General features: G+C 38.7%; 1 protein-coding gene across 5 annotated transcripts in view; it reads right to left on the bottom strand.

The window, feature by feature from the left end:
- Positions 1-5920: 5920 nt before the first annotated feature.
- The window catches only part of RNF144A (ring finger protein 144A), a 63164-nt gene continuing 41594 nt past the window's right edge, over positions 5921-27490 (bottom strand). For 4 of the 5 annotated variants that reach the window (XM_085217978.1, XM_085217980.1, XM_085217977.1 and 1 more), the window contains 6 exons: positions 17677-17781; positions 17417-17477; positions 16197-16404; positions 14959-15106; positions 13554-13643; positions 5921-10503 (listed from right to left, as the gene is read on the bottom strand). In XM_085217978.1, coding sequence (XP_085074104.1) covers positions 10372-10503; positions 13554-13643; positions 14959-15106; positions 16197-16404; positions 17417-17477; positions 17677-17781 — 744 coding nt within the window. In that variant the 3' untranslated portion in view covers positions 5921-10371. Of the gene's footprint in view, positions 10504-13553; positions 13644-14958; positions 15107-16196; positions 16405-17416; positions 17478-17676; positions 17782-24466; positions 24594-27490 lie in introns of all 5 variants that reach the window. The other variant, XM_085217981.1, reaches the window with a different exon arrangement.

Below are 27490 nucleotides of genomic sequence, written 5' to 3'. Positions count from 1 at the left end.
CATCTTTATATTAATTCAATCGTAATGGTCATTGGCAACTTGCTACATGTTCAAATTAATGGCAACAGAATTTATTCACCAGAGAAAGAAAAGTCCTCCATAGCAAAGACTGTCATTGATCTTATTTGGGAAAAAATAAATCACAAGGCCAGGCTAAAATCAACATCAAATAAATGTAGAGGCCATCTTGCCTGGATTATACTTAATTTTGAATTCTTCCTGTTGCTATGACACCAGGCATGAAAAAGAACAAGCCAGGCATTGAAAAGAACTCAAGAGCTGGTTGGAGATTTGTTTTTTCTTATGTTAAAAAATGTAAGAAAATCCCGTATTAGTGAAATAAAATTAAGCAGTAACAGCAGAAGGGATTTTCCTCTTTGTGAAGCGGAAGGTTGTAGGACAGATCTTCTGAAATCTTGCTTATTTAAGGAAGTAATCATAATGATTCAGAAATGTTTGCTTAGTCTGCCTGATTCTCCTCCTGGCAAATCAAGTGATTAGCACCTTCTCTAATTCTTGCGGGCTACCTTTACTTAATATTCCTTCGCATCCACCCACTCCCTGCCACCAGGAGCAGTGCTCAGCCAGAGTGCAGCATGCAGCCCACACAGCCAGCATACAAATCTCACACCGTCTGCATATTAACTCTTCAGAGATGCTAGGAGAGGTTGAGTTCCTCAGGGTGCAAATGTCTATTTTAAATGAAGGAGATACAAGGCACTCCAGAGAGCCATGGAAATTTTTTGGAACCTCATGTTCTGACCATTTTAATGGAGATAATGAGATTTTCTTTTAAATAGAAAAGGTTTTCTTTCCCCAACCAAGAAGCTGAACATCCCTTGTATCCAGGAGCTTTTATAGTTCCCATGTATCACACATGTGGTTGATGAACTCTCAACGGGATAAATCTCTGTAAAATCCTTCCGTTGAAGCATCGTTAGTGTAAAACTCCATGTAACACAAGCTCTCAACTGAGACCGATAACTGCTGCTTGAAGTAAGACACCAAGAACACCAACGTCCTCTCTAGGGGCCTGTCACATATCTGGAGACTATTACCTCTAGCAAAGATGACCACTGGCATTTCTACTGACTGCTCTCAGATGATAAGGGAATGGACAACGACTGTGGAGAAGGGTGATGGCACTAAGCACCATATTTCATTTCTCTGTCACCTCAGTATATATTCAGCCTCATTTTATAGAAGTAACAGATAGAGAGGTGCCTCTCTGCTTTACTGCTTGGGATCTCCTTGTTTTCTGTTTCCTACCTTGGAAAGCAGTGAAGTGGGTCCTGCAGACACGTCTCCCAGTGGTTGTCCTTGACATACAAGTACAATGCTGCTCTGCACCTAGAAACCATTTACCACTGCCAAGAAGCTGTGACAGTCACAAGCAGCACCAAAAGGCTGGAGGTGGCCTGCATTTGAGAAGTTTCTCATTCTGTACCCACCTGATCATTGCTGAAAGCTGTGGAAAACTGTTGAACATGTAGTGATATTGAGAACAATGTGCTATCAGTCTGGTAAGACACATTAAGCTACACCAGTTGTACTTTTACGAGTGTGGACAGTGATAAGACAAGGGGGAATGGTTTTAAACTGAGACAGGGGAGGTTTAAGTTAGCTATTAGGAGGAAGTTTTTCACACAGAGGGTGGTGAGGCACTGGAACAGATTGCCCAAGGAGGTTGTGGATGCCCCATCCCTGCAGGCATTCAAGGCCAGGCTGGATGTGGCTCTGGGCAGCCTGGTCTGGTGGTTGGTGTACATAGCAGGGGAGTTGAAACTAGATGATCATTGTGGTCCTTTTCAACCCAGGCCATTCTATGATTCTGTGATTAGATATTTGTGGGGTCTTGCAAAGGACAGCTGGAGCCAGATGAAAACCATGCTCCAAACACATCCCAAACAGGCTGGAACTGGCATGACCCAGAAGGTTTGTAGGAGTCCCTGGAAATTTGGCAGGAAGATGGCAGCAGCCGGGACATCACATTTATATAATCATCAGCAGTCATGGTTTGTGTTAGTGCCAGCAGGATCCTGAAGCACATCTCCATGCTACAACAAATACTAGAAACTAACTTTTCACTGTGAATTACACAGATGTGGGGTGGGAGGAGGAGACACAAACATTTGGCTGCATATAAATAGAGCAATAGAGAAGTAGAAGGGTTCACAGCAAACACTCATTGTAGAGTGCCTCCTCAGCCAAACATGTTGACTGCTAAACGGATGGTTGGAGTTATTGTTTGGACAGTTGCATTGTTTCTGCTGAACATCTGTATTGACGAACACAGATACGACAGCAGGCGTGGGTAGGAAGGGAGAAGAGAATAATTTGGCTCAGCAACAACATCCGTCAATTATAAAATATAGGGAAGGTGCAATATTATTAGCCAATGCATTATCTGTTTGGAACTAATTGATTTTTAGTGTTCCCCCTCCTTTTCTTAGTGTGACTAATCAGTGCTCTCTGACTAACTGGCATTTTGAAACAGACCTTTCTCTCATTTTAGATTTATGGACTGAAACATCTCTGTGCTTAAATCAGTTTCCCGAAAGTTCAAACACTGAGGCTTTTTGACCTTCAGAAAAGGTTTATATACTCTGAGAGAGAAGGAGCAGTAACATATGTTAATATCCAGAGCATCAGCATAGTGTGCAGGCTCATCACAGTATTGTTATTTTTAGCCAAGATATCATTACAATTAATTCTGTGCAAGTTTTGAAACATATACTATAAAAGCTTGAGATGGAAATGTCGTTCATATGGATTTCTGTTCAGTACTCTCAAAGACAGCTATTTCTTTTTGCTTGCAATGGTGTTCAGAGACTGCACCCTGCTGGCTCATGGCAGCATAAGGGCTTAAAATACGCTTTTGAGTGCTTTTTAAAATGCACTAAAGAATAGCCTATCCATATTCCAGCTCAAGTGTCACTCATTTGACCTGTACCCATTGTAGAAGCCTCATGTACACAATCAAAATGAGTGTGTTCAAAAATGAAGAAATAAATGCTGCACCATTCTCTTTTGACAAGGCAATTTTCAGATTAAATTTTGCACAATCTGTATGCGTTTCTTCTGCAGGTAATCCCACAAAATGTCAGTGTCGTCAAAACATGAGACCTCAGGCTCTTGAGGCAGCATTTATGCCACCCATTAAAACACCAATTCAAATGACAAAAGAGGAAAAACAATGTGTGTGCTTGGTTTTAATCATTCTCAAAGAACATAACAGTGCAGATCTCAGGAACGCCCAAGCCTGCAAACAAATTGTGGCAATTGAAACAAGTCATTGACAGAGAAAATCCATTTCACAAACACAGCTCCCTTTTGCACACGCTCACTCTCACAGCAAGGTGAGCAGGACTACTAAGATTAAAATTAAAACACAAACTCACTAAACGTAACATGAATACTAACCTGTTTTAATGGGCTCTGAGCACCCAATTCGTAGCATTCATGAAGTACTACTTACACTTACAGGCTTCTACTTTTAGTTTTCCAGGTACTTGGGGGGGCAGAGGGGGGAAGGAGGGAGAAAGGCAGCGTTCTGAAAGAAGAAAATATTAGATTCTATTCCCAACATACTTTTTGCATGTAAAGCTGCCAAAAATATCCCAGAGTCTTTATCAGTCTATTCAGTATGGACAACTTGCTTTGCTCCAGGATCAGATTTCTTGTTCTACAAATTTATGCAGTGGAATTTCTACTTCCTGAAGACATAGATATGCTACACTAACTAGAAGACATATTTGACATTTAGGAACATGCTGTGCATAAAAATGAAGTACCACACATGGGCTAGACACACACATTTACAATTGGATTTTAGAAAACAATATTGAGTTAGGATACCTACAGCTTACTCCCAGGAGCTCTATTCTTTGGGACTGAGGTTTATATTTAGCATTTTGTACTATTATTTATTACAGCATTCATTTCATTTTCAGGTAGGAAAAATTAAAAAAAAAAAAAGCTGAATTTCTGTTGTTTGTATGTGTGAGTTGGTTTGCATCATCTACATTACTGAAACATTTGTCTATGTGAATCAGAGTCATTATCACAGACATTCATCTGGAAATTCCATATGGGAGCAGAGTGACCTGGTTCTAATTTGCACCTGGTATCTGAAAGCAGCACTTGTGCTAAGGACTCTAAGAGTAAAAAGATGCTTTGCTCAGTTTTAGCTATAGAATTATAGTATGCCTGGACAAAGCCTGTGGCCTAGACGTCTGTAGTCAAAGTGGGTGGGAAAAAAATAAGTATCTTTTAAGTGGCTGAAAAAAAGCTGACTAGACTGTCCAGACAGCTACCTTAACAAGCAACATAGGATGGCAAGGGAATATCACCTTCCAGGAAATGGCTGAGCTTTTGCACTGACTGACAGCAGTTAAAGGAAAGCTGAAAGCTAAGACAAACCTCATACTTAGGTGGTGTCAGATTCAAGGCTCAGTCTTCATTCCCAAAAAACAGTGTGGGTAGAAAAGGCTTTCTATCCTGCAAAAAATCAGGCTTTAAGTCTAGATGTGCTGCGGTCGGGTAAGCACAAAATCTCTTGTAAGAAACATCCTCTATGGTCTCAGAATAAAACTAAAACTGAAAGCCAAAATAATGTATTGTGGAAACACTTTCTTCTGTGTTGGCAGTGGCAACATTTAGCATTACCCCACAGTGTAAGTAATTCAACCCCTGCAGTTATATGTCTATTTAACAGTGCTATGTTTTTGTGCTGTAATATTCGATTGTCTAAATCATTCAGATCCTGGAGGACAGTTACTGGACTGATTTTGAGTCATTCTCCCACCCAATGCCCAGGTACAATTTTGGAGTTACTGTGGCATTAGGACCACTCCTAGTTTGCTTAAATGCTCTAATTTTAGACAGGTGAGACCCTGAAATCTGTGACTTCACATCCTCTTTCTATAGTTTCTTGTTTCTCTTATTATGGACCTCTTCTACAGAAACCTAGTCACATACATTAGTAAGAAAGCCCTTGTGTGGCAAGGTAAGCTGAATCTCGAATAAAGACTGAGGATATGCCCAAGAGGTTGAATGTTACCAAACTGCAGGAGAATTAATTACAAGTGACTGAAAACTAACTCTCCTCTCTAAAAGAAAACTGCAAGGCAAAACAAAGCCTAATTGGAAGCTAAAGACTTTGGGAGCAGAGCAAAAAAGTAGAAGGATTGCTTTGTTAATGATATCTGCTTCTAGAATTGTTCAACTTTTATATGAGCTATGCACACCTTATTCTTTTTGAATAGATTGAGCCTTTTTTTTTTTTTTTTTTTTTTTTTAAGAGGACAAACTATTTTATATCAAGCAAGAAAGAAACTATGGGGACCAAAGAAAAGATTGCATCCAAAACTGCAGTTCAGGCAGAATGTAAACTGCTTGTTAATGGAATTGAGGATATGAGAGCAAATTCCCACTGTTACACAGCTGAGGGTGTTCTGTTGTTCGAGAGGTTGGGCTTTGCCTTAAAAATCTCAACCTCAGTACCAGCAGCTGAGGTGAATACAAACTACTCACTCTGGAGAGATCTGCTTCAATCCTTTCCATCAGAACCAAACCTGTGGTGCAAACACATACTCATGGCTCAGAGTGATGCACAGTGGAGCAAAATTCACCCAGGAATCGCCCACAAGAAGTGCCTGCAACAGGAGTTGTACCAGAGACTTGGTTGTGAGTTGGGTCCATCTCCAGAGGTGCCCAGATTCACTCTATTGGCTCAGGTGGGAGACCAGGAGGCAGAAACGTCAGCTATGCCCAGAAATGAGGTAGGAAGTCATCAAAGCTGTGTGTTCTGAAGTAAGGATAGGCAAGTAAGCATAAGCAGTCCTACCGTAACAGAAGTACTTTTCTTTAGCAGACACATAACCTTGAAAAATGACTTGGAAGAATCACAAGAGACACATTCCTTTAAAATATCTATTGAAATTACAAATTAAACTCTTCAATATGATTCAAAGTACAAAACACAACATTAAAAGGCATTCAACAGCTCTTTTATACATCACAGTGTTAGTGGCACAAAATGTACTTACATTTCAAATACATCAACAGAACTGTTTTTACACTTGGCCAAATACATTATTTATACATATGCATGACTTCTTCATGCTTATTCCTATGCAAGTTTAAAATACATCCATGATAAAATGATCAAGAAAGGTTCTGTTATGTACCACGTACCTGTACCTAATGTTTCTGGAATTCTGATGAGAGATACACAAATCAAAGCAACAATGAAGACCGTAGGGCTCTAAACACAAACAGCATGCCTTACTTAGTATAAGTGCACTAGCAATTAAGCACTGATGCAGGTTTTTTTGATGTCCTTAATATCACTGTCATCAACAACCACCATTCTACCTGTTTTCCTCTGGATTGTAGATAATATGTGTGAAACGTATAAGCTTTGGTTTTAAAGAGCTAACCTGCACAAAGCTTTATGCATGCTGCACCATATTGGGATGAAAACTGTCTATGTTAAGCATATTTATTCCTATGCAGTAAAAGAACTACAGATGAAATACATGAAACTTCATTTTTTTTTCCCCGCCCATTCCAATTTTAAATGAAAAGCACTTCATCTTTTTCTGATCTATGAATCTTTTATTGTCAGCTCTATAAGCAAGAGAGCTTTTCTCTAATTTTGATTGTGTTTCCTGCATGTCACGGTATCAACTGTAAGCTCAGAGTTTCACCATTCAGCTCTTATTTGGGATTTTGCCTGAATATTTGAGGGAAGATCATGCTGCTTGGTACCTGGGAGAAAGTATCCCAAATTCTTGACATACTAAAGTCAATAGTAGGAGGTTTTAGGTTGAAAGACAATATGAATTAAATTGAAGTATTAATGTAAATCTACTGCGAGCATTTATATATAACCTTTCATCAGAGAATCTTGAAAGGCCTTAAAACCAAAGAATTTGTCCTCACAACTCTCCTGTGAGGTAGGTGAACATTGGTCCATCCGTGTAAAAGACGGTTAAATTGAGAGAAAAGGAGATAAGTGACTTGTCCAATGTCACGTAGGGAAGACCCAGTGCTACTGCCACTGTGCTACTGATCTCTCTCGGGGCTGACTTGAGCCCAATGATAAGTCTAGGGAGATTCAAAGTCTCTGGAGCCTGGACTCCACGCTCAGTCCCATGCTCACAGGACAAGATACTATTTCACCCCAACAGAACGTGCAAATAATGTACTTTTACAAAAGACATTAAAAACTGCATATAAGACAGTGCTAACAAACTAAATAATAGCATAGCTATAAAAATGCAACAGAAATCATGCAGTAAATCTTATTTTTCAGATGAAAATCTAAAAAGCTGTTGTAACAGAGTTTCAGCGGAAAAGCAGCAGACATTCACCTCTCCATGTCACGGGGCTTAAATCTCAGAGTTTATAATAATGTATTTACAATTCCACGTAAGGGTATCAAATCTCACACCATCAACAGAAACTATAACATAAGAATGTCTGAAATTCAATGTATCATTGACAGAAATATGCTATGTTGGAAAAAGACCCAACATGTAAAAAAAAATTAAAAGAAACAACAACAAGAAACAGAACAAAACCAAATCCCCGAGAACATACATGGAATGATACTTAGCATACCTGAAAGGATTAGGTATTTGGGAAATATATGCAGACATATAGTTGACCCTAACATGATATGAATCAAGAGATATGTAATAAAAATCTCCCTTAGCAATTCAAGTACATTGAGATCAGATATGCTGACAGAAGTACAAAGTTTTCTGATTATATATAATGTTATCTGCAAGTATCAATTATTTAATGTCCACATTTTTGAAGGAATTCTTTATCTTTCCCTTTTTAAACTTTGGAAATGCATTAATTTTGACATTGATTATTAACTGGCCACAATACTGTGGGAATCTTCAGCCTTACTATATTGCCACAGAAAGGCTATCTCTAAGTAAGGCACAGTAGAAATCAAATCTCAGACAAGGACACTCCAGGTGCTGTTAGCAGGTGGTTACACCTCGGCTATTTCCTATCATCAGCACTGCCACATACAGGGAAAACCCTTAGCACTTCTAATTAGAGGAAATTAATGACCCAGGAAATCTTTATGTCCTTTCATCCATTTCTTTTTCTGCAGTTAAACAGAACTACAGGGCCAAGGATGAAAGACTGTAGTTGAGCTTTACCACCTCTTATGAGCTTACCTGCAGGAAGCTGTCCTTTGCAGAAGGGTTGCCATTGCTTCTGCACCTGGAAGCTGTGACTTGGGGCACGTGGGCTTAGACAGTGCTCTTCCACCAGGGATGGGATATGCACTATTTAGGCTTCCCTACAGATATTTTGGAACAGCTAAACAATTTTTAATAACAAAGACATATGAAAGAACTATGATAACAAAAATCAGATATTACAATTAAAGATCTGAGCTGTACCTTGCCATAACCAAGCTGAACACCTCAAAAAGAGTTCAGACTGTTGGGAATCCGCTGTCCTTTTTCTTCATATAATCATGGCTGTAGTCCTTAAAATCAAGTAGAATAAGTGAATTGCAGATAACTTCCATTTCCCAGAACTAAAACCTGTGTTTAGACACATTTTGAATTTGGATATCATTAAACTGGGAAAGAGAGGGAGGGGAAGAAATCCAAGAGATGTTTTACCAAAAAACAATGGCCCGTATCAAAACTGTACCCTGCATCTTTTTGTCTAGTGGGTGAATATTACAAAATAAAAGGTAATGAAGAGTACGAGTTATTTTCCTATGCTTGAGCTATGAAATTAAATTCCCAGCCTGTGAGAGCAGCCAGAAGCTGTTGCATTTAAGAGGCTTAATACATTTTCAGTGCAAAGTTATCCTGGCTTCAATGTATTCATCAATCTCAGCACACTGACAAAGCACAGAAATAAATGATGAAAAAAATGTAGTCAAACTTCAGTCTACACATCATTCAGAAGATTTTCCTCTGGTATTATACGCAGATATGCACATCAATTCAGGTGCTTCATATTTCACAGAGACAAGTTATTAATCAAATTTCTGCCAGCTTTCAAATCAAAGCAAAATGGTTTCCAAATAAAATATTACTAAAGAGAAACTACAATGATTAACAGTAGGTTGACTAGCACACTTTATTACCCTGGAAACACACAGCACTGAATTCTGCAAAATTATTACATCGAGTTAGTTATTATTTGTCAAATGAAAACTTGTTTCATCACAGTATTGTTCTTAAATAGCACACACCATAGATATTAACTCTGATAATGGGCTAAGTAGTTTAAATGTTAACTTCCACAAATATCCCAGGCATTTTTTATTATTAACTACAGGGATGATCTTGATGTATTTTTATACTCAGAAGGAAAGATTCATTGATAATCCAAGAGTCTGCTAAATAGTAAAACTAGTACTGTATTTTAAATACCTGCCCTAAAGACAGAAGCAAACTATTCTGAACTCCCAAAATATTTCAATAGCACAGCTATTTACACATTTGGTTTAAATAAGATTATCTATCTATATAAAAAGATTGAGATACCTGGATTAGAAGTTACATAGCCCTGTAAGTGTAGCAGAACTCCAAACAGCAAAAAATAACAATTCAGAAAAACACTCGTGGTCCAGCAGTAAAAATACCATCATTTTTAAAAGAACCTTGATTAGATTGCAGGTTTGTGTCACCACTCAACCATACAGCTTCATCACTTTATTCTAAAAATGTAGCTTCCAGTCAAACAAATTTCTAATAAGACTTCAAAATATTCCAGGAAGGCAACAGGACCAACTTTGTCCCTTTGTCCGTCCCCATACTTCAAGGAAGGCATTGGATGGCCTATATGCACCTTATTGACTTTGTTATAGTTGGAAAAATATGCATTAAAAAGGATGTTGTGATAGCAATAACAAAAACACATAACAAACATGGTAAAGACACAAAAAAGTTGACTATCCAATTAAAATGATAGACAACTTACAGGAATAAGACATCAAATTTTGAAGCAAACAAATATGCAGAGACTTTTGATTTATATGCATTGTTAGCTTGTGCTGTTGAAGTCATTCAGCACAGTTCCCAGTCCTCCAGCAGGGCCAGAGAAACCTTTTGCATTATGTTTTAGCAATATCACCTCTTCCTTTCAGATAGCTACCTGGGTCCATGGTCTCCCTTAAGCACCAAACTTGCCTTTCATTACTGTCTTTGTCTATTACCACTTGATCTATGCAACAGTTCCTGGAACCAAGACTGTGAGTCAATGAAAAGCAGAACAGGGCAAGTAAGGCTACAGCAATGTAAGTGCAAGAGAGAAACATCAACAGCAATAATAAAATCAAAACACATGTTGTGATGAGTCCAATCTTCCCTTGATCTAGGTAGGTAGAGGGTCATCATCTCCTTTATTACATTTGCACTTGCAGCACAGAACAAATGGTGTAGCAAGTAAAAGGAAAGGGGAGGCCACCAAAAGTAGAAGACCAAATCCTGCAAAGATTCCAACCACCTGCAAGACAAAGGAATAGCACCGTTAGGGATGATACCTGTCTAGATTCTGATGACATCAGCACAAAATCAGTGTCCTTTGGATGGATCTCAGCAACTGCCACTGGCCTCACCAGAGCTGCAGCTTTTTCCTGCCTGTATGCTATAGTCAACTTCCCAAGTCAGCAAGCACGAGAGAGCAAATGTTCATGTTTGTTGCTACAGTCAGAACCATGCTGCATGATTCAGCTCCATCACACAATGTGAGGCAAACAGCTGTTTGCCTATTTTATTTTTGTTGCATTTGGAACAGCTAATGAAGCAACCAACTAGGTGCTTTTTTCTTGATCAAGACTATTAAATATCAGGATCTAGACTACAAGACAGGCTCCTACTCTCTTCCTGAAGACAGTTCTGAAAATAAGCAAAGATCTGGTGTTGTTCGTGGAGAATCTTCTCACCAGTAGAAACACAAGCTTGGAAATCCCATTCACAGACTACAAACATTATGGGCTGAAGGCCAACCATACATATGCCTAATGTTTTTTTTTGCATTCAGAACAGAGCTAATCCTGCTGTTTCAGGGGACGTGACCTAACTATGTAAAAGTACTTGTTTTTTTTTCATTTACATTATTGATCATCCCCTCCACAGAAGGGGCAGAAGACAACAAATCGTCCATTTTCTCAGTGTGCCAAACAATTAGTCTCTACAGAGTTTAATTTGGATTTTCTTTTATTTATTTATTTATACATTTAGGCAGAGGGTCACTGCTTGAGGAAGTTTCCCATTTGACATAGACAGCTGCAACTGTATGCCTGCAAATTATTGAAGAAAATCACTTAGATTTATTCACACGAGAGTGTCTGTGAATAATTTTGAATAATGGAGGCAGGAGGGGAATGCTAATCTGCCAGCAACTCCTTGAAACAGAAGGCAAAATAAAATTACAGTGCAGTCCTCGTTAAGAATTCTCCTAGCCAGGGCTATATATGCCGCTTCAACTAGCTGGCAAATATTTAATTTGCCTTGGAAGAGAAGGGATGATTTATGAGTGCTTTTGCCCGCTATGCACCATTTCTCTTGCTGATTGCTAGGTACTTCTCTCTTGCAGTTCTATGAGGGAGGCATTTTGGAGCGGCAGTGGCAGGAGATGGCGCTGTGGGATAAACAGCACAGTGATAAGCAGCTCCCCGTCAGTCTCCTCACCTTGTGCCAGGTTCTTTTTTGGCCGTCTAGGGATAAGGAGATCAAGCCTCCTTATTCTAAGAGTACTATCTCTTGCCAAGAGAAATTTCTTTTGCAGCTCTAATGGTGTGCACATTTCATTACTCATTCTTTTTTTGGAATTGCTGACAATCTGATGCAACTTCTATTTACTACTCTGCATTCATTTGCTACTGACATAAAATAAAGCTAACTTCTCATCTTTTTCACAAACCATGAGCTGTAACTGGCTTTGCCTACCTCTTTGCAGCTCATGCAATAAAGTACACTAGAGGTGAGATAGAACCAAGCTGGTAGATACCAAGTCACTGGACTGGACCAATAAGTGCCAGTATTTATGAGATGACTATTTACAGCTTCCTTTCAACATCATCATGGCATTATTAAAGACATGTCTAGGTTTCACTTGAGTTTTCTGTTTGTTTTGTGGTGGGTTTTTCTTTGTTTTTTTTTTTTTTACTTAGTTCTTTTTAATAGTAGGTTGCTGACTGAGGGTTACTTATTTTCCACTCAATTCAGTTGCTTCTGAAGAAGTCACTGCCCTGTGTAGCACCAAATCATTCTTTCTGGCCAAAATATATCATTTTTTTAAAATCCACAAACAATAAAACAAAGTTTCACTTCAATTTTCCTTGGATAAATACTCAAAGAAACTTAACATAAGGAAATGAATTCAACATTGAATTGCCAGTAGTAAGTTCAGCAGAACTATATTCTCACTGGAAGAAAATTCTTTCTTTTTTTTCAGCAGTGACCAGAACATCAAGCATACTGTCAATCAATCACACTTGTATTAACTACTGTTGCAAAGAACAGATTCCAAATATAGAGTGAATCCCCTCTATTACAGATATATAAAGAAAGCTTAAGTACATTAACTTTGGTGCTCTGGAGGGAGAAGGCTGTGATTCTTCTCATATCATTTGTTTGTCCAGAATTCAGTTTATTCTCAAACAGAAAGAAACCTGTACTTCAAGAAACTTACTTCTTCCCAAGCTATGGTAAATATTTACTGGCAGACAGTTAATTTAGGAAGAGATGAATTAGATACCCAGATGTTCTGTTATCTCTGAAATGACTGCCTAATTTACAGCAGTAGATTAGACTAAGTCACACTGGCATTTATATTACATGAATGAAAGTAGTGCAGACAGTGCTTTTATTACAAGCATTCACACTGGGTCCTGTCAGACTGATTCTAGACTACAAGAGGTATCCTCAGACTCTTTGTAATTGTCAGTTTGAATCCATGTTTGGAACTACTAATAAGATCACTGGGTTACACGCTAGACTACCAAGCTCTATCTAATCTCCATGAGTGAGTCAACTTGAAGCAATAGCAAGATACTGAGCGTAGAATGGCCTGGGTTGAAAAGGACCACAGTGATCATCCAGTTTCAAACCTCTTGCTATGAGCAGGGTCGCCAACCACTAGACCAGGCTGCCCAGAGCCATATCCAGCATACCCAGGCTTATTCCTTTCCAGTTCTGCATTGGAAGCAAAAAATCTCTTGGAGGATAAGTTTCCCGTTTGACTGTAGGGGTATTGGCAAAAGAGATTTCCACCACATTTACTGAGAACAGATTCAGATTGGGACTTTACTTATTTCAGCAAACATAATCCTTTATAGTTTTTCATGGTTTTCTGCCACAGGGTGTCCTTTCTGGGACAGCAAAATATTTTTCTCCAAGCTGTTGCCCTCTTTAAACCTGCTATGGACATTAGCTACCATTCAGAACAGGATTTTACTCTGAGATGTTAAAATGAGTAAGGGAAAGGAAGGCACCGTTACAGTATTGTTTCTCTGTAGATCCATACAATGCTTTTAAAGATCTGAGTTTTACCTGTGTTCTGTGCCAAATAACAGATGCCCTGGAGTGTCCCAGCTTATTTCGACAAGGTCCTTTGTCATAATGGATGAGGAGAAAGTCATCCTACAAAATATTAAATAGAAAAGTAGGCAATAAACCTGAAAAATATTAAGTGGAAAGGTAGGCAATATACAGAAGTACAAACTATTCTTCAAATTATAGAATACTACTTCCTGAGAACTTAAAATCAGGAATTGTACATGAAGGTAAAAGTTTGATAAAGTGGTCATGACCAGGTTCAACCTTTCCAAAGTGCCTTTGTTTACAGTTAAGTCTCTTCACAAATGGCTTTGTATAGGAAGTCTTAAGTGTATATAAGGAATCTGTTCTCTCAAAGGCTCTCAACTCAAATATTTAATGCTAATATCAAGTTTAGAAAGAGGGTCCAAGAACAAAAGCTGTCAAAGACACATATTATATACACATACATAAGGAACAAAGGAGAATAAATACTTGTACCGCAGGCTTCCAAGGCTTGGTTTATTTTATTAATTGAAAAATAAAAGTAAGGCCAATACAGATTTTTGAGAAATGATTCTGCCATCTGTCCTACCATCCTTTTACAAGCAAGTCAAGTACCAGGGGAACACTCCTTTTTAACTGAGTATTTAACAAGCTTGCAATTGTAGGTCTGTTGGTAAAACATTAAAATGGGACAACCATAGGATTTGAACACTGAGTAGCTTTTAGGAGCCTAAAACTTTTCCTTTGCTATTGTTAACAATGCTATAAAATAAAACGGATGACATGGAAACAGATGTTGTATACTATATGTATTCTGATCTTTGGGCACAATAACAGGCTGTGTAAACACAGCAGCAGCTTATAGACTGACAAATTCCTGGTATTAGAGTAACACTGCATTCTTTTTGATGTATGAGACCTATTTCTTGTCTCATGGAAACAATAAGCAGTAAACAAATCCAAGTTTTAGCCTCCTGCATGGTGACGCACCAAATCTAGTGTTTGTCTGCTAAACTTCCACAGAACTGAGAACACTGCTATACTTATCCTGCAACTTTTTCACGAAAGGGAACATTGAAAAGTCAGTGCTAAATAAAGCAGTATTAAAAAAGAGGCCAAAAACTCCCACGATAAATGCCTCGTAAAGATTGAAAACAGAATATTTTCACAAAATTTTACTTTATAATAATTATTTCCTAGCTCAGATGGACGAAACGCTAAGATCACATAGGTCAGACAGGTAAAATTGAATATACAAATTCTACTAAATTACCAGCATCAGTTCTGGGGGGTCCCAGTGCATCAAGTTATGCAGAAAATAATGATCTAGTATTAATTGATAAATAAGACAGTTGGATAGCAAAACAACGAACTTCTAACCTCCTGAGAATCAGAGTGTACTGCATCTACTCACATCAAGAGATTCCAGACAGTACCAGCAAAAGGCGTGTTTGCAGTTCTTACACATCATTTGGGCACAACCCTCATCTCGTTCAATGTAAACTTTACACTTTGGACAGCGCTTGATTGGAGCATCGTCTTCTTCCATTTTAAAAACGGAACTGTCAGAGACAGTAAGGAACTTATAAGATATGCGGTCATGAGAGTGTTTAGAGAAGAATTTTTAAAAATTGTGCTGAGAAGTTATCCCTACTTTTTCAAAAAAATCTTGAGATTGCATGTTCCTGCTTTCCTTGAGAATCTTCTCTAGAAATTTCCCTCCAGAACAAAAACCGTTTTTGAGGAATGCTGTTATTTCAGAGTTCATCTCTTCGTCTCTAACACTGTCCTAATGAAGCATGGTTCATAAGTTACAATCAGTGCCTCTTCTTCTTGTCTTGTACCACTATGTAAAACTGTAGGACACTCCATCATGCAGTGGGCACAACAAAGAGGAAACAGTGGAAGAACATTTAATTCCATTGAGGAGCTTTATACCCTGCAGAGCTTTTATGCATGCCAAACACTGAAATATGTCTTGAGAAATGTAACTTCCTGTAGCCACTGCCAGTGGGAGATACAAGATTAACTGATGGGGAATCAACTGATTGCCCTTTAATCAGTGGCTGGATAAAAGGACATAAAATCTTTAGTCATACTATAGGCAACCATGTCACAGAAAAATGCTTTGAATACATGAAGTGTATATGAAACTCCAAATGCAGATAGCACAAACTGCTACTGGCACATTAAGCTCCAAAATACTAAGGAAAACTCACCTTAGTTTTTACCTAAGGTAAAGAATGAAGTAAGAAGTAAAAGTAATGAAAAAAATAAGGAAAATAGATCAAGCATTCTAGCTTTCCATGAAGTTAACTGAGATTCTATTCTGATCAAGCACACACAAAGAGCACATGAATAGGAACTCATCAGGACAATATCCTAGTCATATTTTTCCCACTGGGGCAAAAGAGCTGCTGATAGAGGTTGAAGGAGCTCCTTTGCACTTTGCTGGGAATGGTGACAAGGGGTGAGGCAGCTGAGAGGTCTATTCCGCTGTTGAATACACATTTATAAAAATGCAAATGACTAGATGAAGGAAAACACCTTTAAACTAAATATCTGGAAATTGCTTCTTTACTATTCATATTTATATTTGTTCAAAGATTCAGTGTTTTGTTTCCAAACACTTGATCCTTTGCAATACTTTACCTTGTTTCTCCTGGAAGAAAAGAGATTGGCATGTTCTCCTGACAGCCTTGACCTGGATGCCAATTAGATTTGCAAACAGAGCAGAACTCAATGTCGCAGGCTTTGCACTGGACCAGCTGAGGGCTCTGTGGGCTTGATTCCTGGAGCTGGCAAACTGCTTGGCAAGTAGAGGACGGACACCAAGTCCGACATGGATCCAAAAGCACTTCTGGACAGGGACATAAAAGAACAAATTTCAAAGGACCAGCCTTCCACAACAATATATTCCAGCTGAGGTTGACTGGCAGGGCATTCAAAACCACACATTTTCAAAGGAAGCTTTTTAATTTATTCTACTCACTTAGACATAAACCTGGCCTGTTTATCAAATAGGCACCAAAGTAAAGCGGGTTTCCAGTATCAGAATTAATTATTCATTTTCATTCACTGAACTAAACTTGTTCTGAGAACAAGATGTGGTATTTTTCTTCAGTTGTACTTAACAAATATAGTTATATACCTATATAACTATACAGCTATACAGGTATAATGTATGAAAAAGTGCTTTTACAGTGCCTTGCCCAGTAGGATTATACTTTCAGTTGGTCTCTGCACTAACATAACCACAAGAATAACAAGTGTTACCCGGTTTCATCCTTCTCTTGGAGGCTGTTTACTGGTAAGTTATTTCATATTTCAAAGCCAACTAGAGTCAATAAAAACTCACCACTGACTTTAGTGGTCTCTAGGCTGGGTTCTTCCCTCAGCAAAAGCCTTACTCTAAGTTCTCTGTGGTCACATACTCTTTACAAGATTTCACCCAGTTCCACATCACTGAAGTGAGCCAGTCAGCTTATATCCTCATAAAAATTAACAAGAGCCATATTATCATTACATACTTAACTGCCTAATATTTATGTACCAGATTTTAGCATAAGGGATATTGGTGGCTTCTTAAAAAGAAACAGGATACTTCTCAAGCACACTCTAAATAGAAGGCACTCCCTCCCTCAGTTACACAGCAGCACAATACATAGTAATTTTCTTTCCTTAGTTTATTCCTAGAACATTGCAATGGGCATCACGCCAACAAAAGCAGAAACTATATATACATTTTTTCTTTCTGACAATCATGCAATTAATGCACATGATCCTGTGCAGAACCAGATTCTGATTTTTGGGATTGCTGAGGAGTGATACCATTCCCAAAACTTTGTAATGAATAGTGTTACATACATTACCTCTTTCAAACTGTAGTTTCTTATACCTCTGCATGATTTCTGATGCAACCATGCACTCAATCTGTTGAAGGAAGAAAACGATAAATTTCCAATTAAGAACAGAAAGGACATTTTCAACAAATGGAGAGAAAATGTTTGACCTTTTGAGATTGTTAAAAATGTATGCTGGCAACAATGTCAGCTGTAACATAAAGAGCAAGATACATATAGACATTATGGGAAAAAAAAAAACCAACAATCTGCAGTAAATAAAAACATACCTCATTTTCTTGCAAATGACCTCGCTTTGGGCAGGCAGCATCAGGGCAGCTGATTGCTGTTTCTAGACCTTCTTTGATCAAAAGTTCCACATACTGTTTTAGGCACTGTAAGAGAGCCAAAGACTGAGGTAACTATTCCACCAAAAGTAAGCCACTCAATATTTTAACACTTTTCCTCTGGAACTCTGAAGAACATAAACTTCTTTGACAAAAATATTGATGTGTCCATTTAACTACCATGGCCTGTACTCACAGCATGTATTGTGGCTATACTCTCAGGTAGAAAATAACAAGTTCACTTCCTCATGAAATAATTCTTCCTCAAATTAAAATATGCAACAAAATAAAATAAAATAAAATTAAAATTAAAAAAAAAACAGCAATAATGGGGAAGAGACAAATCAAACAGGGAGCTAAGAGGAAAAAAAAGTAAAAACCTGACTCCAAAAATCTTTGTGTGACTGGAAATCACAACACAGTTTAGTAGGCAGTAATTACCGAGAGATAGATGTCTGTCAAGAACACTAGAGAGCAAGGAGTGTATCTTGCCTTCTTTTTCTAGAAAATAACTATGTAAACTTCATGGTATGTCTATGCTCCATAAGAAGCAAGAATGTGAGAATTAGGACTCCCAGAAGAAGTACAGTTTCCATGGGTACCGAATAATAAATATTAGTGGTACTAATACTTTTTCTCTCCTAGCAACCGTAGCACCTTATCTAAGTCATAACTGAAAACATTAGCATCTGACACATTGGCACACAGCATGACTGTCAGCAAGAGAGAGGGCAGGGGATTACTTTAGAAAAAGGGCAAGTCAAGCCCAACCCTCATTAAGTTTTGAGGAATATCTATCCCTCTACCTCCATACTTCTCCCATCAAGGTGAGTACACAGATGCCTGCTAGGGAGGTGAGGGGAAAGACTAAGGGAGAGAAACCCTTTTCTCTGCAGATTCCTCAGCTTCAACCAGCCCGATGCTACACAGGAAGAGCAAATGAGGGTCTGTTTGCCAGTGGACAGGTCACACCATGGTGGACACCTCATGGGTTCAGCTAGTACAAGTATACATACAGCACAAGCCCAGCACCAGCCTGGAAAGGCCAAGGGCTGAGTCAGCCCTGCTGAGCCCAGCGTTTCCCACTGGAATTCACTGCACAAAGCAGTCTCTGCCCTGCAGCCAGGTCACAAGGCATGTGTTTGGCCCAGCCCTGTGCATATGGCTTGTGGCTGCTGTGGTCCAGGCCTTGAGTCTACTCATTCAGCAAATCCATCTTCAGTTCTCTCTCATAATATGTCTTTGCTGCTTCTTTCAGTGAACCTATCATGTAGCTTAGTGGTTTGTTTTGGATTTTACCTCTCACAGCCTGATTACAGCAAAAACTTCACTTTCTACCCACATAATTTCAGCTGCTATGGTACACGGCTCTGCTGGTGACAAACTGCCATTGCCTTGATAGCTTGCAAATCATTTCTGATTCCCCTTTCCTGCCTCTCTTACTCAATGGAGACAACAGGTCTATTTTTTTGGAAAAGGAAAACAGACTAGATAATTGATATCTTTAAAAATTTTTTATGCATTAGAAAAACCCTCCGTGATGAATCAGAGCCTACATCTTCTTTATAAGCAAGGATTTACTGGAGATAACAGTTCATTTAGGAGATCTTTGACTTGCAAAAGGTTTCCAACATTTCACTTTTATCCCTGCAGAGAGGTGTAGTGGTTTGAGAGGACTGCTAGCAGCAATGACAGCAGGATGAGCTCTGCAAGAACCAGGCCCTAGGTTGCGTGCCTTGGCAAGCTGTGATTTCAGCTGGAATGAGGTATTAGCATGCCATAATGACACTGTTGGCTCTTCCCTTTCCCCTCCATTTGCAGATGCCAATTGTGGATTAAAGCAAAAACGCATACAATTTTAATGCCAGCACTTAGCACTTATAGAAAGTACTTTTCGAGCTGAATGAGCTTTGCTATCATTAATCATTAATGTGGTTAATTCTCTCAGCCTGTTTGGGAGCATCGCCAAAACACATTTGATTTGCTTCTCTTTCTTCACATCTTCCAAGGAAAGATATAGCTCATCCCTGCCACAGGCAGTGTCCAAGGCTTTCCCTTTCCACTGATGTGGCACTGGCACAATATACTCAAAACCAACCCAAATAAGGTGCACTTATGATGCTGTGCTTTCTGGGAACAGAGATGCTGTCTTGAGGCCATGAAGTATCATTAGTCAATTATGCAGAGGATTAATTTTTTTGTTCGCTCAAGACTTCTCCAGTCTAGAGATTTCTCAGGTAGAAAAGTGGTTATCCAGAGAGCTTGCAAGGCAGTTTGAAGCAAAGGCTACCTGTGGCATGAGCGCAGACACAAAATGTGCTACTTGCAGCAAAAAAAATTAACTGGTGCAGTACTGGAAATGCACCACTATGAAAGTAAAACAATACAGTGTGTAAATGGGCATCTAATTCTAATGTAAAATTCATTAAAATACAAATAACTTTTATAAAAGGGCAACAAACTGCTGCTCATTTTCTGTGATGGTTTTAAGGATCTCATACTGTGAAAAAATATCCTAACAGCCTTCCCACTAAGGCAATAAGGTACTATATAGGATGATTGAAAAATGTATAAATCACCCAAAATAACATTCAAAATGAACTGCATTACATAAAATTCCCCAGAGAAAATGGGAACTGAAATTAGGAACATAATGACAAAAGTAGGGAAAAAGGAACAAAATATCCTTTCTTTTGTACACTGGCTCTTACAAAACTAATATGTGTCTTCATTTCTCATTTAATTGACACATGTCTAGGGAGAGTTACTCATACTTGAAGCAATACTTTTATTGAATTTAATTGTTTCTTTCTTTAAAATACTTTGTATTTCAGTAATTAGGTATCTAAATATTTAATTGAGTTATACTCAGTGATACTCTAAACCTGCTAAAAAATGACAGTGGCTCTTCTTCACATTTCTGTTTACATATACAGCTTGACGTAATAAAGCCAGAATAAGACTTGTCATTTTAGAAAAATTAAATCTTTACTATGAATTAAGTAGGTCATAAAAATAAACATTTCCTTTGCATTCAGTTTTATATTCAATTTCTGTACTCTGATAGTCTTCATGCTTAGACAGCATGAAGAAGGATCAAGTGTGTTGTAGTCTGTTCCTGTAGCTTGAGTAATGACTAAAACCATATGGACTCCTACTCCTTTTCCCTTTTCCCCCTCTACTCTGCCCTGGTAAGGCCTCATCTGAAATACTGTGTGCAGTTCTGGGCTCCCCAGTACAAAAAAGACAGGGATCTCTTGGAAAGAGTTCAGCGGAGGGCCACAAAGATGGTGAAGGGCCTGGAGCATCTCCCCTATGAAGAAAGGCTAAGTGAACTGGGTCTGTTTAGCCTTGAGAAAAGACGACTGAGAGGGGATCTGATCCAGGTTTATAAATATCTGAGGTGTGGCGGCCATAGTGGTGAGGCCAGTCTCTTTTCAGTGGTATGTGGAGACAGGACGAGGGGAAATGGACATAAGCTGCAGCATAGGAAGTTTCGCACGAATGTGCGTAAGAACTTCTTCACGGTGAGGGTGACGGAGCACTGGAACAGGCTGCCCAGGGGGGCTGTGGAGTTTCCTTCTCTGGAGATATTCAAGTCTCGCCTGGACGCCTACCTGTGCGACCTGGTGTAGGGAACCTGCTTTGGCAGGGGGGTTGGTCTCGATGATCTCTAGAGGTCCCTTCCAACCCCTACAATTCTGTGATTCTGTGATTCTTTTCTAATACTGAAGTAAAACATGTCCTTTTATGATATCTTTAGTCAAACTACTGTATTTTACAATACAGCTGCAAAAAGTGAACAGGTGCTTGTGGCATGTGTTTCTGTCCAGTGTACGTACTTTAAGCATACCAAATGATTCAGGGGAGAAAAGGAGGAATTATGCTATGACAGCCCTCCAGGAGATTACTAAATTGAAGTATACAGATCTATACCATTTTACAAATCTTCGCATTTTCCATGGAATCATAGAATTGCCTAGGTTGAAAAGGACCTCAAAGATCATCTAGTTTCAATCCCTTTGCTATGTGCAGGATTGCCAGCCAGCAGACCAGGCTGCCCAGAGCCACATCCAGCCTGGCCTCGAATGCCTTCAGGGATAGGGCATCCACAACATCCTTGGGTAACTTGTTCCAGTGCCTCACCACCCTCTGAGTGAAAAACTTCCTCCTAATATCTAACATAAATCTCCCCTATCTCAGTTTAAAACCATTCCCCCTTGTACTATCCTATCCTCGTAAACGACTGTTTACAGTCGTTCCCCCTCCTGTTTATATGCTCCCTTCAAGTACTGGAAGGCCACAATGAGGTCTCCCCAAAGCCTTCTTTTCTCCAAGCTTTTCTTCTCTCTAAACAAGCCCAGTTCCATCAACCTTTCTCCATAGGAGAGGTGCTCCAGCCCTCTGATCATCTTAGTGGCCCTCCTCTGGACCCGCTCCAAGAGCTCCACGTCCTTCCTGTACTGGGGGCCCCAGGCCTGGATGCAGTACTGCAGATGGGGCCTCACAAGAGCTGAGTAGAGGGGGACAATCACCTCTCTCTCCCTGCTGGCCACCCCTTTTTTAATGCAGCCCAGAACACAGTTGGCCTTCTGGACTGCAAGCGCACACTGCTGGCTCATTTCCTTCTCGTCCTCCAGGACCCCCTAGTCCTTCTCCACAGGTCTCCTCTCAAGGAGCTCTTCTCACAATCTATATAAATACCTGGGATTGCCCCAGCCCAAGTGCAACATCTTGCTCTTGGCCTTGTTGAGCCTCATTAAGTTTTCATGGGCCTGCTTCTCCAGCCTGTCCACATCCCTCTGGATGGGCTTTTTAAGTTAAAACAAGCTTGTAATATGCTATCATATATAAATGCTAGACAAGGAACCTCATGAAAACACTGCCATATAATGGTTGCAACTTCCTTCAGACACAAGAAAGCAAACCATTGCACAGCATGTTTCAGACTGCAAGTCAAGACTCATTGCATGCCCCAGTTGCTGTCAAACAGCATAAGATCAGTAAGAGCAGACTGATTAGTTCCCCTGAGCAATACACTTGTGCTTTTCCCTGTGATTACATATTCTTTGTGTGTTCCTGCTCTGTCCTTTTGCTGTACATCACTGCTGTCCTTTCTTAACAGCTGGTGTCTCAATGACTGTCTTCCACCTGGTAATCTAAGAATCATCTTGTCATTGCTGTTCCCCTGACAAAGGGCAGGATAGCATCCATTGGAGCAGTTTAGGTCTAAACCCATTCTCCCACAAAGACCAACTGAGAGCCCAACTCAGGTTTACTATGAGCTTCCAAAATAAGCAAGGTATACTTCTTCATTTTATTTTATTTTTTTCTTTTTTTCTCTTCAGCAATAGAGGGCTAAATAAAGGAACAACTTCCCTCCTGAAGCTGCCAAGCACAAGCAGATATTTAAGACTCTGCACAATGAATTGCACTTCTAACCTTTGTACATCAAGGACCACGATGCTCAGAAAGGTACAATCACAATGACCTCTGAGGTGCGGTTGCTTTAGAGCTGAACATCTTTGTCCAACACTATAAAGATCAAAGGCCCCTATAAGAATCTAAACTTTCCCTAACTTCCAGACTTTAACATATAATTTCACTCTGATACATTTAACTCTAACTAACCTGCACAGGACACAGCAAAATCTCAATGTAAAGAATTAAAATGTCTGGATTTTTTTTTTTTCTTTTAGAATTCTTGCAACAATTATGCTATTTCTAATGAAGATGCTTTGACTTGTTTTTTCTCTTGACATTCAAAACCAAGATAAAACTATCAAAACATATAAAGAAAACTTCTGTTTTTCCCATGTGGGGCAACATCTACTGTCTATTTTGAGGGGAAAAAAAGTGTTCACTTGGTCTTTAAGGTAAGTTTGTAATACAAATGCACTGAATTAAAAACATTTGGAAATACATATGCTAAATGACTTCATTGTTTGAAACTGAAGAGCACACCTTTTCAAGAAATTATAGCAAGATTACTATTAAGAACACTCTATTGCTAGTATCCCAGGAGATAAGAAATGACTTTTTAAGATGACATTTTTCATTTGAGAGTTGGGCAGGCAAGAAGATTATCCTGTATTAATTCCTTAACTTTTGCTACGTGGATTTTCTCATAATGCAGACTTCTAACTATACTAATTCTGCACATATATGTATGAAGTCATCCGGGAAATTTCATAAATAAGTCAGTGCATTTAGAGAGGCCGAAAAGAGCGACAGGATTGCAGAGCCAAGTATAATCATCACCATAACATTTGACTTATTTCTTAAAGCTTTAAATTTATTTTAGTGCTGGCATTAAGCCACAGCCCATCCCAAAACAAAATCTGCACTCGAAAAAACATTGCACAATGGCATTAGTAAGACAGCTGGGAGAACAATCCTTCACCTTGAGCAGACAATCTCTATGTTCTGCATTCCACTTCAGGAACACAAGTAAGTGTTGATGTGCTTTCTTCAATGTGGGAGATTATTGCTTTATTTAACAGAAATTCTGATTCTAAAATTAGTACTTCTGACTTCCAATGCAAAGAAGGGGAATGGAAAAAAATGGAAAAATTGAAAATAAAGTTCATACTGAACAATAAGACATTTCCAAGCAAGACTACTTTTAGCTAGACCAAATTAATAAGAGTCCAGCAATATCTCTATCATCTGTAAAATAGGATTAGATTAACCTCTGTAAATATGCATACATAAAACAAATGTATGAACTCACCCATATATTTACTGAAACTTGCATTTAACAACAGGAAGAGATAGGAAATGCTGGTTGGTATTTTAAGATTTACATTACAAATGACACCAGTCTAGGTGAATATAATCATTTCTTTTGGTCTAATAATCTGTGAAGAAAATAAATACGAAAGGACAAGAAGTGAGAAGTATTTAGCACTGTTTTGTAGCTATTTTTGTGCTAAAAATATACTGAACCAAAATTTAAAATCCACGTGATAAATGTACACTGATAAGTAGGAAATATTAAAATACACTTCAACAACTACTTAAAATAGTTTTGTTTTATACTCTGCATCCCAGGATTTTTTCTTTATGTTGCTCAGAATTGAATACTGGGAAGATGGTACCTTTTCTTGGCAGAGGAGAACATGATACCAAGGTTATTCCACTGCTCTGTGCTAATTCCATAAGCCAATTCCACAATCTGTCTGGTACGTAGGTATTTATACTGGTAGACACTATATAAGTCTTCAGGGTAAGGTGATGTAATGCTAGTTTTTAGCTTTGGATTAGAATAGTAAATAGGGAGCAGAGTGCAATAATCTCAGAAGGGAACTGGGAGAGAGAGCTAGTGCATGAGAGAATGAGTGATTGTTCATTGCTACAAGTAAAAAGCAGAAAGATGAATTTGGGTGCCCGTATGGCTATTATCTTTGGAATAATGCTTTCCTTCCCTTTAGACAAAACAGAAAATTCACTCTGAACTGGAAAAATTTTCCTTGAAGAAATCATTGTCTAAAGGAAAGCAAAGCTGAACAATTCCAAAAGGAAAAACTCCTCTAAAATAAACAACAGCCTACAGTTGGGTGTTGTCTGGAGAGGACTCAATCATGACTGCATTAGGTTTGAACCTGAGGTTTCCTTAATTTTTGAAGAGTAGGAATTCCATATATTACAGCTATACATTACATTTCACAATATTTCTGTAGATCTTCTAAAAGCAACAAGACTGGCGATCTGGTGCTGAAAAAAAAGTGTGCTTTTAATGTTAGCATTCTGTGGAAAGAGAAAAATACTTTGTCAGATTTCAGTGGTATATTTAGAAACATAAACATGCGAGAAGAAAAACATTGTAGTTTTCTTGGAGAGCTTTTAAGCTTCTTCCAAACTTACTGTTTTTTCTGGGTATTTTTTTCTTCTTTGTGTGTGTGTGTGTTAAGCAGTAGTTATAATCCTGCTCAAACCTATTCTTATTTAATCACAGACTCAGCTTTAAAGTGCTCTTGCACTGCTGCTCCCTGGCGCACAATTCTCTATAGCAGATCTACAATCAGGCTTTTTAGTATCATCTTAATCCTATTCAAATGACAAGTGATTTACAGGGAAATATTTATGTATGCTAAATCACAAATATCCTAAGGCATACACACAAGCACAGCGGTGATTTTTTTCTCTTTATTAGATATACTGTCACCTATTATGGACCAAATCCAAGAACACAATCTATATGCAACATCACAAACCTCCTAGATCTGAGACAGATGTACATTAGACAGATGCTTAATGTTTCTGATTCTACTTTAAACTTTAACAGATCATTTCCACTTACCTAGACATTGTGTCAGAGGTAAGAATTTACTTTCAAAGAAATCCAGACTACCAAAATTGCATTTGTTATTAAACTTTTATCTGAATCATCATCCTTAATAAATCACATGAGAAAACAGTCACTTGATATGTAGTACTTCAAATTGAATATCTGAAAGCAATAATGGAACATTCTTACCCAGTTACCCTTTTTTATATCCTTACTTTGGCTGAGGCAAAAATCATGCTACACAAGCATGCAAAATTTCACTCTAATACAAGAATCTACATGGTTCTGCAGTGGAGAAATATCTAGTGCCAAATTTGGTTGCTTTTTCAGTTTAAAGACATGCACTGAGAAATGAACTTTGGCCAGGACAAGAGGTGGGAAACATGACAGGTGATAACTGCTTAGTACAGAAGTATAACATCCTGCTATAGCCCATATTCTCAGCTTAAATTCAGTCACATCTTCTTGCCCATGGGTAATGGCCAAATGATAGCTTGGCTGGAGGAGATACCTGCAACCTGTTCTACTATACCTCAGGACAAACTCCCTGGGCATCCTTCCCTCAGATATAAAATAAGGTGTTGTACAGAGGTCTTCATGCTCTCGTGAGCTGAGAGAACCTCAGGCTAGGAAACAAGCCAGCTGCCAGCCCAGAGAAGAGATTCAACTGGTACAAGTGTGACTGTGCAAAGGCACAGCCCTTGATTCATCCTGCGGACATCGGGAAAGGCTTGGCTGCATTAGCTCTGCTTCTTTCCAAATACTTTCTGACCTTACACCCAAATATCATAACACTCACTGGTATACACTGCTTAGTTGATGCAAACAACTTGCAAAAATTATATATGTTAGTGAAGGGGTGCAGCATTTGTCTGCACCAGTGTTCAGCTTGAAGACAGGGAAGTTTCACTTATACTGCCATCAGTCAACAAAAGACTAAGTGAAGCAAGAAGGAACATAGTATCATCAAGATGCAGCTATTTTCAGGGAGAAATATCTCTTAAAGAGGAATCCTGTTGACTTCTTCAGCAGGACAAATGTCATTAGAATAAGGCTAATATTCTTTGAGGCACAACAAGTGATGTCTGGGGAAGATTATTAGCAGGACCAAGTAGCAGAAACTACTAACATAAAACTGAAAAACAACTGTGTGTTTCCAGCTGAACATCTCAATTGAGAAAGATAAGGCAAGGAAGACTTATAGCTGCCTACATTCTTAACTATTTTTTTTTTTGTATGGCCATATATATGTATGAAAACAGTTGCATGAGAGGTTACGTTTTATTTTTACTTTTTAAAATTTCAGAACAGAATGAGTACTTTTGAGTTGGAGGCCAATACCCCTGCAGCAAAGAACCTTTCCCTTTCACATGCAAAACAGTAACCAAACAATAAGTAACTAGTTTTCACAACATCTTGATAAAGGCAACTAATGTTTATCTTGCCCAGTAAAATCACACTAGAGAG

The sequence above is a fragment of the Meleagris gallopavo genome, chromosome 2, assembly GCF_905368555.1.
Source record: "Meleagris gallopavo chromosome 2, MGAL_WU_HG_1.1, whole genome shotgun sequence".
NCBI lineage: Eukaryota > Metazoa > Chordata > Aves > Galliformes > Phasianidae > Meleagris > Meleagris gallopavo.
This window is presented reverse-complemented; position numbering and strand designations above follow the sequence as displayed.